This window comes from Egretta garzetta, unplaced genomic scaffold, assembly GCF_000687185.1.
Source record: "Egretta garzetta isolate BGI_Z169 unplaced genomic scaffold, ASM68718v1 scaffold96, whole genome shotgun sequence".
NCBI lineage: Eukaryota > Metazoa > Chordata > Aves > Pelecaniformes > Ardeidae > Egretta > Egretta garzetta.
In genome coordinates, this window is record NW_009259965.1 from 814,003 (window position 1) to 833,449 (window position 19,447).

General features: G+C 43.0%; 1 protein-coding gene across 1 annotated transcript in view; it reads left to right on the top strand.

The window, feature by feature from the left end:
- Window positions 1–19,447, top strand: part of SH3BP5 (SH3 domain binding protein 5) — a 54,943-nt gene that overhangs the window by 16,612 nt on the left and 18,884 nt on the right. Inside the window, exon 4 of the mRNA XM_009640202.2 lies at window positions 17,856–18,020. Coding sequence (XP_009638497.1) covers window positions 17,856–18,020 — 165 coding nt within the window. The remainder of the gene's footprint in view (window positions 1–17,855; window positions 18,021–19,447) is intronic.

Sequence of the window (19,447 nt, forward strand, 5' to 3'; positions counted from 1 at the left end):
TGCAGTTACTTGCATTTAAGATGGCAATTGCAGGGTGAGCTGGCTGATGCAAGCTGTATTTAGTCATACTGAGGAGCTTGTCTTCACTTGGCACCAGCATGATTCTCTTCTGGAACTACATGTTTTTCATTTATTAAGATAAAACACATTAAAATGTTATGAGGGCACTGATGCGGCGTCAGCAAAAACCAGGTCCCTGAGTCAAATACTTCCCTGGAGAAGCTTTAGGACCTTGAGCCCTTTCGTCTCCTCACCCTTACCCCCATCTTGTGCAATCCTCTGCTGCCAGAAAATAGTGAATTCAAAACAGCTTAATTCTCCCATGTAGGAGCCTTGTAGCATCTTGTTTGTGTAATGTATGCCAAGAGAATTTCAGCTTGGCCTATCTCAGGGTGAAACTTTGCTTTAACAGAACAATGGTCCCTTAGCGTCAGGATCGGAGCGCTTTGTCCTCTGAAGTGGTGGCACAGGGAATCAAGATGCTGCCTGTTGGCACCAAAGCAGTAATATTCAGCTTTTGCCTAGACTGAAGTGAGAGCTGGCCAGTATTCTTGCTCCTGTAGATTTCATGCGACTTCTGCCAAGATGACTTTGTTGTGATTCCTCATTTGCTATACTAGTGGGCCTTTTGTGTTGATCGCAGGCACACCTTACTGGTTTGGAGCATTTTGATCCAAATGTGTTGTTTAATCAAATTTTAATGTATTTCTGCTGCAAGAACTTTTTTGCATTCAGCATATTGTCTTTTCATGTTGTTCTTATGCCATAATGCACATGTTCAACAGAAGAACCTTGGTGCATAGTGGATAATTATGTATGTACACAAGCAATGACCATGCTGCAGCAACATGAAATTCCTATAATCCAGAGGGTCCAGGTGGTCCAGGTTCTAAGTGTTGGGAAGATCAATCTTCCCATGTCTGTTTTGTGGGTGGGGTTTTTTTTGGTTTGGTTTTTTTTGGTTTTTTGGGGTTTTTTTTTCTAGTAATCTGCTTCCCTGGCCAACTAGTCAGACAATTAGACTTTTCTTGCCCAAAGGTAATGGGGAAGAAGGGTGAAGTTGCAAGGAAGCATTAATAATGTAAACAACAGTGTAGGTCTTGAGCCTCTGAGGTAAGGAGTGTCTTAAACCACTGTTGACTTAGCATTTTGCAGGGCTGCAAAGCACCTATGCAATAGCATCCGCAATAGTGCTGGAGCAGGTGGTAGAGTTTGAGAAGTGTGTTACCTTCCTGGTGACAGCACGCTCTGGGACAGGATGCTGTGCAAAAGCAAGTGTGGTCTGTTGCATAAATCGCTGGGCTGGTAGGAGCCGATTTTGTGCTGCTGCATGGCATAGATAAACTACTTTGTTTCTCTCTTACTTCCCATGTATAATGGAGCTGTCAAGCTGCTGTGAAGCAGAGTTCATTAAGGGAAGTAAAAGCACTTTGAGGTCATTGGGTGAGAGGTGCCATTAAAACACTGTTATCCATACGTCATCACTTGTGAACCCAGGGACAAACTGAACAGAAGGACTTGCCTTTCTGCTTTGCTTCTGCTGGGGGAAAAAAAAGATCTGATAAAAATGTGTTCCCACCCACCCGCACAAATGAAACAATCCATGCATTTGTAGTGAAAAGCCCTGGCAGTGTTGCTTTTAATTAAGCTTTACCTCCTATTACTGAGCATTTTTTTTGTAGAGTGAGTTGTGTTTCAGTTCCCAATACTGGCTCAGATTGGGAGTAGGTGTGGATGCTTTGGTCAGCTTTAGTACTGAGCTTATTTGGGAGGGACATGGTTTTGCTTTGTCATATTCTCCAACCCCCTCCCCATTTAGCTCTTACAAAACTGTCAGAAAACTTGCTTCAGGCAAAAATGGATGAAAGATCTATGCTAGCTCATATCTATATACATCTCTCACTAACACTTGCAGCAAGTGTTCAGAGAGCAATATGTTGACGGGTATGCATAGTTTGCTTCCTCTTGGGTCACTCTTCATGTTGTTGGCATACTTCCTTAAGTGTTAAGCAGCACCATTTTATCTCGGAAGGCTTGAAAAAACAGGCTGGAATTGGTATGTACCGATGGTTCTTCCCTGCTGAAGTCTAGGCATACCTGAGAGGAAATGCAGTTGATGGACAAGTAGATTGTGTTCAGCAAGGACAGCTAACCTGTCCCCTTCACTGCAACTTTTTATGTAGCAGAACTCCTTCCTCTCATCTCACTAACAATCTTTCACTTATGTAATATTTTATACTGGATTGCTACATCTGTTTGAAGAAATCAGCTGAGAGCGTGAAGAATTGTTAGGGGTGAGCTTTCAGATATTCAGATCCTGGGTTTTCATCCTGCCTGTCTTCACAAGACTTAAGGCCCTTAATCACTGACTGTAGGCAATGGTAAGAGAGAGGTAGGTGCATTTGGAAAGCCTTCTGAGGTACGTACATCTTCCTTAAATGCAGAGGGAGTTAGCCATCTCATCTTTGGTTGTTTAGCCATTTGTACATCTTCCTTAAATGCAGAGGGAGTTAGCCATCTCATCTTTGGTTGTTTAGCCATTTGAAAGTTGTCGGGTGAGTCCTGCAATCAAGTGGTTCAATTAATCTTCTATCCAAAGTGAATCAGAATGAAAAGTAGCTGCTGTAATCTTGCAGAACAGGAACTGAGGAGGAACTGGGCCACTTGATGGTGAAAGTGGGAGGGGTGAAAGCAGGTAAAAGCACATTTACCTAGCTGGAAGACTCTTCCTCAGCAGATGAGACTGATCCCATTCTTTGCAGAAGTCAAGGTTGCAGTGCCTATAAATGAATGAAACTTTCCAAAGTGGCTGTTGCATCTCAGTTTCTAGGTGCTCAGCTTGAGATGTCTGAAAGTAGTATGGCAAGTGTGGAATGTTACAGATGGTAACTTTCTTAGCTCAGGAGACAAAAGCTTTTTAAATTCAAGTAACTTGGAGGTTCAAAACTGTCAATCACCCTTAAAAATTAATTAGGAACTGGAAACTGTGGTCTTGCCAGTGTCAATTCCTGCAGCACCCAAGTTTCCCATCCAAATTTGCTCAGTGAGTGAGAGCTAATTGGATCACAGCACCATCTGGCTCTGCTGTGGACAGGAGGGCAGCACTGAGTGTGGGTGTGTCCAGATCCAGCAGTGGTGGATATCCAGGTCTTCCCCTCTGGTTCCTAGGCACTGGATGTGTTATCCATTGATATGTTGGAGGTAGCCATGTCATAAGGAATCTCCTTTGTGACCCTACTGTTATGAGCCGAAGTCCTCATGCTCGTGTTTAAGACAATAAGGAGTTAAGACTGATTTGTATTATCTAGTAAGCTTATCTTGGCAAAAAAAGGTGGAGAGAGAGGAAACTTGAGAAGCAAAAAATTAAATGTCAGCAGAGCTGTGACAGACTTGCATTCTTGTTTGGCAACTTGCCATGGAGCCAGTAAAAGCAAAATTATTGGCACAGTTACAGTGGAACAACCAGATGACCTTGCCTGGCCAAAGGAGTGTTTCTGGTTAACTGTTTAGAAACCAAAAAGCTGTCTGGTGGATTCACATTTTCAAAGCAAGGATACAGAAACTTGAAAATTGACTTTGACAAACCTTCTACAAACCCTTCCAACTGTTAAGAAGAAACACCCACACCCAGAACACTTGACTGCTTTCCGTGGCTATAGTTCAATGCTGTGTTTTCGTTGGTAAGTAATGATCAACTTCACAACACTGCTGTTAATGGACTGTTAATTCCAGTCTCTCTTACATGTTGTTCATCTTGCACATGGAGAAAGCAGTAGAAAACAATGTGTGCAAAAGTGTCCCTTTTACAAAATGAGAACAACTGTCAACATGGGGTCAGTACCTGCCATAGGCTCCTAAGAGTATTTCCACCCATGTTTATGGTGGTGGAGCCAGCAGAAGGTATTCTGTATAGACATTGCTTCTCCAGACATTTACAATAATCAGTTTAGGCAGGCAATACAGGTTATGTTATTTGTGGTCTGCCTATGCTGATAGTTTGCCCTTTTAATTGAAGATGCTGTATTGCAGCTGCCCTCATGGGTCTTGGGGAGCCCTACAGTAGTGTGAGGATAGAGGATGTAACGATTTCTGGTTTAGGAAGGTGGGGTGAATGGTGTGAGAAGTGGCTCACTCCCCAGGTGTGTAAATCAATCAGAAATGGCTGTGATTTGGTTTTGGATTACTTAGGCTGGTGGGTTGGACAGGCCATTCGGAGGCAGGGGAGCAGCTCCCTTCCTGAACTGAGACTTACCTGCTGGTGGTTGACAAACTTGTCCGTGGGGTGGAGGCTGATGCGATGGCCTCGGTTAGCGCTGGGGCAGGCCAGGTACGGGAGGGAGGCAGGCACGCAGCACAAGCCTTGCCTGGCAAGAGATGGCTGGGGTGCTTCAAAGGAAAAGGAGACATGGAAGATGAAATGTAGGAGAGCTGTGCAAGAAGTGGTGCCTGAAATGATGAAGTGTGGAGGCTGTGGGTTGTAGCTGATGGCCTAGACATTTTGTGTGTCCTTTTTCCCTTTCTGCTCCCTGTGGACCTGCTCTAGACCTGAACCCCTTCTTCCCACCAACTCTTTTTTTTTTTTTTTTTTTTTTTTTTTTTTTTTTTTTTTTTTAAAAAAACATTATTAAATTTTGGGGAAAACTTGTTCCACCCTTTTTTTTTTTTTTTTTTTTTTTTTTTTTTTTTTGTTATGAAACACATCATTAAATCTTGGGGAAACCATGTCGATGTGACGTCAATCCTCTTGTGAAATGTGGAGTTCCCATTGCTGTGATCCCAAGGGGCGTTCTCAGTATATTCATCTCTCTTCATCTCTCTTTCCACATGGTGTGTGGCTGGCTGTGGGGCCAGGCACCCATCTGAAGAAGAAATAAGCCAAGCAAGGGAATCTGACATCAGTAATTTTATTATAGAGGGTGAGGAGTCACTTCCTGGACTTCCACCAGGGAATCCACCGAGTTTCATAAACTTTATTTCTAAAGTAGGATGCACTTTGGGTTAAGTAAAGAAAATGTTTTGCCACACTCAAAATTTGATGGAATGCCTCTTGTACTCTCTTGTCATGTTTGCACAGTTGTGATTGAAATCCTGGGAGCAGCGTGTAGGAGTCGCTACCCTGTGTTCAGGTACATATGGCTCAGTGTTTCACTGCTGCCAGACGGAGCTTGTGCTCAGTGTGTTCAGTTTACCCCACTTGAATGCTTAAAACCTGAAAACTGTATTTCAAGTCTTGCATTATGGTTCTGTTGCATTTTTCTTCAGGCCAAAGTTGACATGATGCCTGGGAAACAGGGAGCTCAGGGAGCCTTGCCTGGCTCAACCAGCTGGGTTTTGCCTGGCTGATTTATTAGTGCTGTTATTTGAGGCCTTAAGGTTTAAGTAAATAATTTTACATTTGTGTTCTGGCTCTGTCATCTGGTTGAGCAGTGTGATATTCGAGTGTCTCAAACTAGCTGTCCTTAAATTGCTGAGAAGATAACAGGTGTTGCCTGGTCAGATTTGGAAAGTTACGCCAAAGATCTGATCTGTGAAGGAAAGCTCCTGAATGTGTTTGTCTTCCATCAGCCCTGCTAATTCAGGATAGTAGGTCAGAGTGGCTGGCGGGTTTCTACCCTCTTAATCCTGGGCAGCTGGAAATCTGCCCTGTGTTTGGGAACACTAACAGCTGCTACTTCACAGATGAACTGAAAAAAATCCTTACCTGGTTCATATTCAGTGCTCTGTTACTTATATTCCCTGCAGGCTAGGTGGCATCTGTAGCAAAACCACCTGCAGTTACTGTGTTCTTGGCACCTTTGGGTAGTAGGAACTAATTTTTAGCCTCTTGGTTGTTGAAATACCTGTATCAATAAATTCTGTGCATATATGTGCCCCCTCTAAAAGTTAGACCTTCTGTGTCTGTCTGTGCTTTCTATGCCTCGGTGAACAGGTCTAGTTATTTTGGGTTGGTATTTACACATCCTACGCTTTCATTTTTTGTGAGCGCTATTCTGTTGACAGATGATTACTTCATATAAGCTATTGATGCAAAAACTGTAATTGGTCTTCTCATCATTAGTAGAAGACATGCCTTGGTGGGGTTTGTTATTTAGATTTGTTAGCTGTGCACTGTAAATTAGAGGTTCTTCCCTCTTCTGCTTTTCTTTCCAGAAGTAGAAGAAAATACTGTATTCATCTAAGTGTTTTGAAGAATTTATCTAAAGAGATGAAAAAAAATTGCTCTCGTTTTTTTTTGGTGTCTCTTTCTCCCACTCCACAAAGCATCCATCAGTTCTTAGCTATTCTGGATGGCAGCAATACAAAGCCAGCTAGCTGTTCAACCTCCTCTCCAGTAACTGTCAACAATGCAATGACCTAATCATTTTCCCTACCCTTCGAGAATGTTTTTTCTTGTTCTTTTTATGTTGTGAAATAGTAGAAGTGTTAGGCAAGTAGGTCTGAAATACTGGAATACTGGGGTAAGTTGGTGTAGAAATGCCCTCCGTTCTCTTTGGAGTAACAAGAAAAGGGCTAGGGCAGGAAAGTTATGTTTTGGGTTTTTTTTTTTTTTGTTAGATGTCAACTGCTTTAGGCGGAAAGAAGTGATACAGGTGATCTGGCTGTTATGCTTAGCCACAGATGCAATGGCAGATGCTGGAACTGGCGCGAAGGTGTAAGCAAAGGGTGCTGGGATATTAAATTAAGAGATGAATTCCTTTCTCCTCTGCTGTTGTCTGAAGATTTGATTAACATAATTTTGCATCCTCTTCAATTTGGAAAAACCCAAGAGATTTACATTGTGGGTTCCTTTGCATAGCTGTAGCACTTTACATAGCTACAGCCAAAAGGCAAATGTACAGCATTTGAAACAATGATAATTTAAAGGAAAGATTGCCTTGCTTTGCTCTCTCTTACTGTTTCCCCACTCAATCTTCTCTGGCCACTAGTAAAGGCTGTTTCAAGAGATTGTAAGCCACAGACAGAATTATCTGTTAAAAATAGTAGCTGGCATTTGAGCGTGGGTGACTTGAGGTCAGGGTGATATCCTATGTACCTGTTTTGCATGGTAATTGCTCAGGCATGACTGCTGAAGGCAGCACAAGCCTTGCAACTTTGGGGAAGTTGTTCATCCACCCCAGTCTTTATAGTGTACAGTGGTCTAAATAGGTGGGAGTTTATTATGAAATGATAAATGCTCATGCTGGGGGCTGCTGCCAAAACAAATCTTGATATGGATGCTGGTTACTGCCTTCTGGGTGTGTTTCATTATGTCTTTTAGTAAAACAGTACAAGTTTATGAGCTCTTGTCTGTTCTTGCTGGAAAAGATTATCCAGAGAGTCTTGATTTGTCTGTAGTATGTGTGGGAATGGCTCTGTATTGACTCAGTTTCTGTAAGAAAATTCTCTCTTAATTGCAGCAAACTTGCAGTTCTCCTGTTAGAAGATAAACTTCACTGCCAGGATGTGGAAGAAATGTTCCACCTTTTTTGGCTGTGTATGCTTCTGATACTCGTTTTTTTCACTTAGTAAAGGGTGCTAATGGTTTGTTCTTAAAGGAGGATTTTATTGCTGTGCAGTGAAATTGAAATTTTGGCTGGTCCTGCTGCTACCTAGACCTCTTTCTTCAAGGAATGGACTTAGTCCTTTGTTTGTCCAGGATACCACCTCCAACTTTTTCCTTTAAACGAAGCAAGCCTGTTATTCACATATGTCATGGAGACATATATAATTCCATGAGGAAAAATTGTGAACAGTCAATAGATTAATTATCTTCAACAGGTCCCGTAGGAAAATGACTGTCTCAAAAGTAGCTGTGAGCATGCTGTCAAAGATGTACAAGGTCAGCCTGGGCCTTTCTTCCAGAGGACGTCCCTGCTATTGAGGGTGGGAAGTTGCTGGTGGGTGTGAGGCTTTCTGGGGACTGGGAGAACATGTCCAGAACAGCCCATAACTCAGGTGAAGCTCCTACCTATGTGCCTTTTCTTTGCTTGTATCGGTACCCATGCATGCGCAAGATGTGTTTTCAGAACCAGCCTGCCATTTGCTCGCCAACCCTCTGGAAACTTCTGTGAAGAAACATTTGCTGTTTTGGTGGCAATTAGGTGAGACAACGATCCGGTGTTTCTCCTGAACGTATCTGTTGCATCTGTATGTGCTGAACACTTATTATCTTGGATAATTAGCAAAATCCACTAAGGCAGGCTGTGTAAATCATGTAGCATGTATTTGTGGGCATTTGTTCCTTGCTTCTATATTTGATTTCAGCAAAGGAGGCTGCTGCCAGGTGTAGATGAGCATGCTGAGCCTCTGTAAACCTAGAAACCATCTGTAAACCTTAGATTCACTGAGTCACTGCCTAAGCCCTGAGAATACAGGTGCATATGGTGGGGGAGGGTTATCTTGATATTTTTCTCTCTTAATAAGTTATTTTACCTTGGAGAGAAAAACCTGGACACATTCTATGATCCCCTCTTCCAGAAGGCAGCAGCTTTATAATTTTGGCCACAAACAAGTGCACAGCTAACAAGCAGATGGCAGTGAGTGCCCAAGAAGGTTGTGTCTGCATGACATTAGGATGAACAATTTGTCATATTCTGGTGCCATAGACTTGTTAATTAATGTGAGTGACTCCAAGCAGACCAACATCTCACAACAACCTCATGAAAAATGAGGGAGGGCCAAAAAGCTTTTTGTAGTATCACCTGTACAATCTCTGCTCCCAAATAAGCATCGCCTTCCTGCTCCTGTGAGGCAAGGAGCTAGATCGCTTAAAAACAATGAGGAGTCCAGTAGGTTTCAAATGACTGAGTGCATAGTGGCAACGTTTGGCTCGGAGATGATGTTCTTGCCCTCATTTCACAAGGTGGTAGTGTACAGCCTAGATGGGAGCTGCCAGAGAACAGAGAAGAGCTGGAAGTTGATTGTTTGGTCCAGCCCAGGATTGGTCTTAACAGCGTTTAAGGAAATTGTGTTTAGATATTTTATTTCTCATTTCCTTGCATAGCTTCTTAAGAAGGGAAGTGGGATTCTGTCTTTGAGGAGACCAACTGTCTGTATGCCAGTAACAGAAGTAGCTAATGAAGCGAGCTGCAGGTTGTGCCCTGAACTTTTTGCCTCTTGGAATATGGCTTGTGATCTTGTCTTAAGAGAGTTACACATATCGCCTAACTGTAGCTCAGAGCTAGATGTCTCTCAGAACATGCTTTGTAGGTCTACTCTGATTTCCTGGGCCTTTTTATAGACTACAGGTTTACCAGAAAATAAAACAGAGCCAGGAGTCAGGTCAGTTCTGTAACAGTTAAGCTGTTAGAAGAGGAGGGGTGGATACATGGATGGGACCAAAAAGCCCAGCACAAGAACAAGACACCTAATCAAAAGCAGAAACTAAGGGACATCTGGTCATTACTTATGCAGCAGGGAGGAAATGGATTGTGCTCCAAAAAGCTCTAGCAAGGCTTATTTTCACCTTTTCTTCCCCTTTGCCTTCTCCACCCAAATAAAAATCTTCAAATCTGCTTTTGAAAAAGCAAATTTTAACTTGTGTACAATTTTATACCTTTTCAATAAACAGCTTAAAGGATAAAAGGGTGTTTCAGGCTCTTGAGAGACTGTATTTTCTGTCGGGTAATGCAAATAACCATCACAGATTAATATATAGCTCACAAAAAGCCTCACATATCTGCCAAAATGAGATCACTCCCGAGACTTTGGATTTTATAAGTTGTTTATAAGCAGCCAGTACGTGGCCTGTAGCAGGAGAGGGTTTCTGTTTTTTACTACCTTTCAGTTCTGGTTTGGTTTGGAGCTTTTAGCCTGTAGGGAGAGGGGAAAGGAAGGTCATGGTCCTTGAAAAAAGCAAACAAAACTGCCATCGCCCAACTATACCACTATTCTGATTATTCAAGAAAATAAATGCATGGGTCTGAGAATCTAGAAGAACATTCAGCATCACTGCAAATTTTTTGCAACTATGTTCCTTGTTTTTTGATAAACTGTAAGAAAAATTGGTGGTATTTGATAGAAATGCTGGTTGTACAGGACCTCTGGAGGTCATCTGATCCAACCTCCTGCTCAAAGCAGAACTGCCACCATTGCTGGACCGCATCAACCATAGCTTTGCCAAGTCTCAAAAATCTCCAGAGGTGGAGATTTATAATCTCTCTGGGTAACCTGCCTGAGGGTCACACTGCTGCCCTCCTGATAGGAAAGATTGGTTTGTTTTGGTTTTGTTTTTTTTAATGTTCTTCCAAGCTGCCATCTCTGGCTATTGCTCCATGTTATACCATCCAATATTGCTGAGAAGCATTCATTCAACTCGGTCACTTTTGCAGCTCCCCTTCAAATTTTAGCTGGCACCTAATTAGATTACTCCTTAGTCTCCTCATTGCTAGACTAAAAAAGCCCACATCCCTCAGCAGTCCTCATAGGAGTCATTGTATGCCCCTGGGCCCGGTCTTGACATCCCCTTGAACTCGGGGGCCTGGATGTAGTGTTCAATGTGCAACCTCACCAGCGCTGAGTGGGGATAAATGATAGCTTCCTAGGGTTGGCCAGCCGTGGCCCTCTTAATGTAGCCTAGGACATGGTTTGCCTTACTTGCAACCAGAGTGCACCTTTTTAGCTTTTTTGGCTTGGCATCCGTTGTAACATGCAGGTCCTTTTTGGCAGGGCTGAACTTCCCATCTGTGCTGATCATGAGATTATTCAACCCCAGGTGCAGGGCTCCACACTTCTCCTTGCTGAACCTTGTGAGGTTTCTCTTGGCCCAGTCAAGTTTCACAAGGTCCATCTGGCTTCAGGTTCTGCCATTTGCCTTTTCAACCACCTCCTCTAAGTTAGTATCATCCGCAGATTTGCCAGGGGTACAGCTGTGGAGGTTTCAAGATTGTTGTTAGGACGTTGAGCGTTATGGGCCCTTGTGCTGACGTCTGGGCTGCTGTTCCTGCTGCCGGCTGCCAGCTGCATTGGAACAGGTTGAGGGAAACTGCAGCCAAAATAGCAGCACTCAGCAGCTAGTTATGTGAACGCCATAGCAAGCGCTTACTGCCTTCACCTTGTAGGCTTCCAAATTACTGAACCCACTACAGCAGTGGGCAAGACAGGTATGCCGTGGTCAAGGAGTGGTGATCCTGCTGTCCTCGTCCCTGCCAGAAGCCGGTGCAGGATGCTGCAGTGCCGTCACCGCCATCAGAGTGATCCCTGAGGACAGGCAGTGCTATGGCAACTCTGGTGGGCGACTGGTGGAGGAATGTTCCTGTTTTAAAACCGCGTTCCCTGTTGTACTTTGCACGGCAAATTAACCGTGGGAGGTTGTTAAATGAATGAGAGGGGGCCAGAGTGGAAACATCTGAAACTCGCTTCCTTCTGAAGAGTGTGACTGGAAGCCAGTTAATCGTTATCTATTTGATAGTGAGCAAGTAAGTATTTGCTGGTAGCAATTAAACTATTGTTTTAACGATTAATGAGTGGGAGAGACGTTGGTTTCACATTAACAAACAAGTGCCTTTTAGAGCAAAGGCCTTGGGCCAGCATGTGATGTGCCGGTGCCTTGTTCTGAGCAGCAGCTGTGTGTTCCCTTCACGCTCCAGCTTACAGCGATTTTATAAACAGGGATTGTTTGTGCCTTCTATTGGCAATTGCGCAGAGACGCTGAAAGAAAGTGGGTGTTGAGACTTTGGCAGCATGGTTATGAGATTGGCTTCTCATTTAGCCAGGTGAACCTGTTTTTTAAATATTTTCAAATAACTGATCTTTGTTGACAGTCACTTCTAATGGGAAATGTGCTGGTTGCCAGTGATGCCCTTTTCATGAATTTACCGGTGCTTGTGGTCTGATCCTCTGGCGAGAGAGGCTGGCGAAGGGGAGAGAATCTGTAGCACGCTTGGCCCTACCAAATGTACCCTCCGCATCTATTTCTGGCAACCTGGCTTGGCTGTTAGCTGCATGCACGTGTGCTCATGGGTCAGAGGCTGGGCAGTGTCCACCAGGGCCTATTAGATGTCAGCTAACCTCAGAGGAATGCTATAGCTGTGTCACACCGTGTGTCGGTGTCAGCGATATTGTGCGGTCCCATATAACTAGGTAGGCAAAACCAAAAACTGGAGATTGAAATGAGGAAAAGGAGTATTTGTCTTGGTTGATGTTAATGCAGAAGATTCAAGCTTTGTGTGGTAGGGTGGGGAAAAAAATCCTCTTATTAGTCCAGAGCCCTTGCCCAGCAGACCTACAAAGGGGGATTGGGACAATAAAAGCTATGTGGACTAAACAGAAAATTGTATTTCATAATTAAAGAGTACAGGGTTTTCTGCTTTGAAAGTGGACAAGCAGATGAGTCTGTGCTGGCCTGAAAATCTGTCTGTATGCTGTTGCCAATTCCAGAAGAATGACTGCATTTTAAAAAGTGCCTGGTTTTGTTTTCTTCTATTAGCTTGCCATGGCCTAGCTTTTTTTGTTTCCATCACTATTGTTAGCTAACAACATAACCCAGCTGTTGCGCATCGTTCCCTTCTGTGTAAGTAAGGCCCTGGGTAGACCAAGCAGAGGATTGCTCATGAGGGTGCAGCTTTTATCCCCCCAAAAGGGATTTGTAAGGACTGAGCTCATTTCAGCAATACATTAATAGCTTGCAGTTATGAACCTCATCAGTATTCCTTTAATTTTACATCATTGTTTATTTTAAAAATTGGCATATTTTATATCGCAGCGCTCCCTTCGCTTCTGTGAGTGTGCTACTATGTCTCACCTCTGAGTCTTTGCGAGCTGTCTGGGAAGTTTGGGGCTGTGGGTATCTGCGCCAGGGGGATCAATGGTGGGATGAGCTGGCGAGAGGAGATCACCTCTGCAGAAGAGCACAGGGTGCGTAGTGGCCAAGAGAAAGCTCTCGGCCATGAGGAGAGGTAGGGAGGAGGGGACTGTGTGGGCAGAGCAGGACTCTTGGGTGTGCTGCTTGTTGTAGGGAAGGGATGTACTGCTGTGGGAGACTTCTTTGTAGCAGGTTGTTTGTAGAGTACTGAGTTGCAGAGGAGGGGATGAACGCAGTGGCAGAAAGAGTTGGTGCTCTGTGTGGATAGCGTGTGACAGAGTGCTGTGGGATTCTCCTTAGCTGAGACCTCTGTGGCTGCTTAATTGAATTTATCAAGGGGTCCCATTTTATACTTTTACGCTACTAGGGGAAGGGTCTGCAGTGGTGAAGACATTCAGTTGAGTTTCCTTGCAGAAAGCACAGAAGCACAATAAGCTCCCAGTGGGAGCTGGGGCACAGGTTCCCCAGTTCCCAAGGTGTCAAGGTTTTCTCGTTTTCAATAAGGGGTTTCACTGGCCTAGCTCCTTCTGACTTTGAGACGCTCACTTCTATATTGGGTAGACTCCATCAAGCACCAACGATATGGGTGACGGACAGAAAGTTGACATCCCACTTGCTTCCAACCTCCCTCAGAGATTTTTGTCCTCATCCCTAGTGCGTTTTCCCTCGTGCTACCTCAGGGCTAAACCTCTCTCAACTCAAACACCAGTTTGTGCTTGAAAGCAAAATAACATAGTTTTTAGCCATTCTTTTGAATTTTGAATTCTGGTCTTTTGAGAGGAACAAGCGCTGTCTAAAATGATGATGTTTATATGCAATGTCAGGAGGTTGGATGGATATGTGAGCTCCTGTTGCTCTCTCTGGTTTTAAAAGCACATGAAGAACATGGCTACTCGCTCTTCCATCCAACAGTGACCTGCAGGCTTGAGACTGAGAGCGTGAGAGCAATCTGTCGGTGATGGTGCAGAACAGCTTCTACATGCTGGAGGGAGTTTTAAATGAATGCTAATTACTGAGTAACTGTACTAACTAAAAAGTGTTTGAGTATCCTTTTTCACACTGGCAAAACCACAAACCTGTTGATGGTTCTCTAATGACTAACGTATTATTCTTTACTCTAGCATTTGGCTTTTTTTCTTTCCCAGGCTTTCAGTAAGGTGCTTAAAATAAAGGACAGATAACTGTTGAAGCTAAATTGCTATTTGGACTAACTCTTCTGCTTAAACCAAAAAAGCATTTTGTGTTCCAAACCAGTGTTTCCAAACTGCCATTGCAGAGTAGAATTCAACAAATACATCTGGGAGAGGATATTTAAGTATGGTTTTGTTTCAGTTTTCCATTTGCCCACACGGTTACGGGGCATGAAGTCGAACGTGGCCAGAGTTCTGGGCTCACCTGTTAACAGCTTCGGCTCTCAATGTCCTACAGGTCCTCGTGCAAGTAATCTAGCCTAATTGTAAATTTAGCTTCTGGTTTTCTTATCGTAAAGAACGTTTTCCTGCTGTGCAGACAATTGTGCTTCAGAGGCTTCATTAGAAGAGCTACCAGTACTGCAAGCTACCACTAAATGTTGTTTTCCTTGGGGATTTAGTAACTCAGCTCCTAATGCTCTGCAGACTTTTTGCTAGCTTAGATGTGTTGATCCCTGACCCGGGTATCTGTGCCAACAGAAACTTTCAAGTGCTGATGTAGTTACGGTGAGAAAACTGTACTTCTCCTGTGCTTGCATTGCCCCTGGGATCTGGTTTTACTAGAGTTTCGAAAGCAGTTACTTGCTGGTGCGGTTCTGCCTGTGCTAGGAACAGGTCACCAGTCTGTTTTCTTGCGTTTGTAAGTTGTCTTGTGTGGACAGGCCCGCTCCTGGAGCCTTCACTGCGGCCAGGCTTTGATGGCTGTATTGCCTGGAAGTTATTGGGACCTTGGCTCCCCCTTGTAGGGTCTTCCATGAAAATCACTCCTGCTCTTCCTCCCAACATCCTATTCTGCAGTAGTTGGTGGAGGCTCTTACTGGAGACTTGCATTTTACTTCACTTTTTAAAATCCCATCTCAAACTATTTTTATGGAAAACTTTTGGCCTTTATTTGCATTTGACCCCTTTACTAGCATAGGTCAAATTTACTGGAAGAAAAAAAAAAAAAAGTTGTGAATTTTTTTGAGAATTCAGAGGAGGATATTTTGGGGACTAAGATTCAGGCTTCTTGCTGTGTCCTTTGCTGGAAGCTTACGCTGAGCCTTGTTTAAAGATCCTCAGATGGCTTTCCTGTGTTTGGTGGGTACCATGGTTTAGGTTAATTAGTGGCTAAGTTGTAATATTCTTTAGTCAGGCTTATTTTGAATTTATAAAATGTGTTAATACATTTGAAACGTGTAGCTGGTGACTGGGGTGGTGGTGAGATGTAATGTGTGAGGTTTTTTCTTAGACTTTCCTAAGAGACCGTATTAATGATGAATTTACACGAGGATGCTGTTCATCCACTAATATTGGCCTAAAGCTCTGCACTGCTTTGGGATATGCAGTCCTGCATAGAAATTAACACTTTAATGCCCTGGCTCTTCACGAAGACTTTAGGCAGGGTGGTGTGGTGTAAGCTGCCTGAAAGCAGCAAAGGGCATGGTTAGATGAATTTCTCTTGTGTTGAAAACACCCACAGCCACTTCAGAAGGAAGTGCATCAAAGACCTTGGTTGGAAGGAAATTACTGAGCTGATTGTGATGACTTGTGATTTCCCTCCCCAGCTAGGAGCCGAGGGACCTCTGACACATAACTCCTATTTTTCCACGGTCACTTTGGGGTGAAGTACCTCTCTGTGTGATAGGGGGAAGGAAGTAAAAAGATTTTGCTGCTATTTCAGGACATTGTGAGGGAAACTTAGAGTGCTTTATTTCCTTTTGAGACTTGTGTTTAAATTAGGAGTCAGTCTCCCCTGCCACGGGGCAGGGAGGGAAGGGTTTTTTCCATTACCTTTACAAATACTGTGGTGTCTCAAGTGTGAAGGTGTTGGATGCAGCTGGTGTTGGGGAGGTATAGCCAGCTATTTGCTGGAGAAATGTGCTGTTGTTCTGTGTTCCCCGTTTTGTGTCAGGGATTCTTAGCCACTTCCCAAATGACCATCGTTTCTTCACACTAAAACCTCTTCCTTTATTCATAAGACTTAATCTCCCTCAATTTAGTATTCTGAATGTCAGAGTCCTTTCCCCTGTTTCAGCCTCAGACTCCTTCTCTGTATATCATGACATGTAAACTTTTATTCATTATTTTGTTCTGTCAGTCATGTCTGGTCAAAGACATTTCCCATAGGTATAAACTGGCTAATTCCAGTTTATTTTTTTTAAAAAAATCATTGAAGTGTAAACAAAAAACTGTCTTCACAGTGATGGATGTTCAATTAATTGAATGTGAAGGTTACATTTGAAGGGTGGTATTTCAGTGCAAACCAGCACAAAAATACTACTTAAAATAGAAATTTATTGAATATATAATGTAGAAAAGTTCAGGTAAAGACTTTAGAACTAAAGAAGGTATTTGTGCATCAACCTCAAAAGGGCTCTAGAGCAGTAAAGTGCTGATATAGTTAAAAGACAGCAAATGAACACAAGATTCAGAAATTAAAAATTTCTGATGAAGAAAAACAGTGTGAAACCTGCATGGTTGAAAGCCTAAATGTTTAAATTGCCAGTCATTCAGTGATAACTATAAAAAGAGAGGACCTCTCTATCTTTTTAAAACAAACAAACAAAAAACTCCACCCAAAACCCAACCAACCACCCAAAACCCAGCCAACACCAGTAACCTGTTTATGGATATTTTTTGTCTATTCGTTGCAGAGTCACCTATTTTGAACATGTTAAGACTTATCGCTGGTACTAAAGTGCAGCACTGCAGGCTGCTTGAACTCTGTGATGACTTTTGTCACCACGGTACTACTGAAACCTGCGGTATTGACTGGCATTGTTTCTGATTTATTGGCTGCTCTCCCTTTTGGGGCTAAGTAGGCAAGGGCTTGCTGCCGCGTTAGGGACCCTGGAGGGCTGATGCTTGGCTGTGAAAAACAAAGGTGGCTCCAGCCTGCGGGATGGGGTGTGATCATTTTACTTGACGAGGGTTCAGAGTGGGATTTGGATATTGCAAGAGCCTTGTTAAAACCTTCAGGAGAGATGAAGGTGGTTTGTAAAAGTGATGTCTTGGAGATTTTTTTTTTTTTTTTTTTTGGTCCAGAATAAGACAGATCACAGCTCATTGATTAGATGGCTTCTAAGCTGTGCTTGCTTTGCTGGGAAGGTCATAGGTTGTTTTGGAGGAGTCTTTGCTCTCACAGCAAGAACCATATAGTTCACCAGAAGACTCTGTTCTCCCTTGCTTCCATGCATCCATGCAGACACTTGGAAGTGCTTCCTTCAAGCTCAAACTTTGTGTTATTGTGCTGAAAAGAAGCAGCAGTTCACAAAGGACGTAGCAGGGCCTTTATCAGAGTTTTACATGCCTTGCAAATTCCCTTGGTTACCTTCGTGTCTGTGTACTGAGGACTTACTGCACCAGTTGTGTCCCAGAGACAGCAGAATAGAAGAATGTCGGAAGAATTAGCAGCTACCTTCTCAGAAAACTTGTTTATGCTTTATAGCAATGTAATGCTTCCAAAACATTTCCTCAGCGTGATTAATGGTGCACCAGATAAAAATCCATCCTGACTAAACTCAGGGAGTGCCATTCTTGATGTATTCTTGACATGCTACAAGTTTGCTATTGCATTTTCTTTTGTTTTGTTTCTCAGTGATTAAGCCTACATCATAAGGTATTTATCGCTCAGCCAGGTGCTTATTTGTAGGCCATCAGCTGTGCGGTTTCTTGGCTATGAACACCATGAGACAGTTCTTTGCAGATTACCTGTTTGGGTGGGAACTGCTGTCTTAGCAGTACTTGCTTCAGCGAGGAAATATGCCTCACTTCCAAGTAAAAGGCTGGGAAACAGTCATGCTGGTGTGATGTTTTTAAAGTCCTGGGATTAGTGTGCTAGATTTTCTAAACGTGACTGTGAGACTTCCTTTGTCTCTGATCCCAACTTCTCTTTTTTTTAGGCACAGCTGGAAGCTCAGAGGGCTACTCAGGATTTTCAGAGGGCCACTGAAGTGCTGCGTGCTGCAAAAGAGACCATTTCGCTTGCTGAGCAGAGGCTACTGGAAGATGACAAACGTCAGTTTGATTCTGCCTGGCAGGAGATGCTCAACCATGCTACTCAGAGGGTAATAAAACTAGCCCCAGCATCTGTCTTTTCCATATTTTGTGTTCTCCCGTGGCGTATGAGGCTTAGTTTCTGAAAGACCAAATTTTTGTATTGGCCCAGATACATGACATGTATGAAATGAAGCTACAGAAAATTATGAAGCCTAAGGTTAAATGATTTGGGCCTTGGGCTGCTACTGGGACAACTATAGTTCTCTATCTGGCTGTGCTAGTAGCTAGTGGAGTAGCTCCCTAAAGAAAAAAAATTGCCATCTATATTATAAGGATAAACAATGTCTTAAGGCGTATCTACACTTGGAATTATGCCAGAATAATTGCATAGGGATGGCTATTCCTGAATACACGTGTTATGGAAACTCCTCCTCTGGAAAAGCAGGGACATGTTCCAATTTTAGTATAACCTGTCCTCAGCATGGAGTAAGTTGAACAAGGCGCTTTGCTTCAGAAATGTATGTTTAAATGGAGAATTACTCAAAAATGTGCGTTGCATTTTAAGCTTGCATACTGCTCTATCCTGAATTAACTTTCAAATTTAGACAAGGTCTTACCTCTTTTGTAAAGTCTTTTTAAATCTACAGAAGAGATGCACTGTCTAACAATGAAAGGCGGCATTCATTTTGGCAGCTGTCAAGAAGAATTTTCCTGTCATTTGCCGTGTCTCTTTTTTCCTGTCTGTTTAAAAAAAAAAAAAGAAAAGCAAAAAGGTTTTCTTTTTTTAACATGAAAGAACCAAAAATCAACGTTAAAAACCTTTGTTCTGTCAGAGTTCCCTTAATATGCCAGCGAAGCTGAACTTGCTATTCCAAATATGCTAGTCTGCCATACAATGTTCGTATTGTCTTGCAGTCCTCAATGCAGTAGCTCTGTTCTGTTGCAGAAGCTTCTTGGTTATAAGAAAGCCTCTATTTCGGAGTGAATTGTAAAAAACAGCTGCCTGATGAAGAAACAGGGAACAAAAAGGATGTTTGTTGGCTGTGTGTAGGGGAGAGGTGAAAAACTTTGTATGTATCGAAAAAGAGAAAACAAACTCCAGGGTATTGTTTCTGTTATTGTCCCTGTTATCATTACATATTTGCATATCTGGTAATCCCTGTGTGTTTGGAATGGAGCCCCACCTTGCAGTGCGTGTGCGCCAGGACACCAGCAGCTGTCACTTTCCCTTGTTGTTATCATCCCTGTTCAATTTGAATGAGCAAAGTGCAGAAATGCATTCACAACTTCTGATTCTCAGAATAAATAGGTGAGAAAAGTGGAAGCACCGAAGGAATTGCTTAGAACTCTTGACTGCTAAACTGCTGGGATCTGGTGGAGAGTGATAGCGACCACGTATCAGCTGCCTCTCTCTAGCTGGCGTAACGAAAATATGTGTTGGGGTGGGTGAGGAAAGAAATGCTAGCAATTGTGAGAGTTCAAATGGATTCCTCTC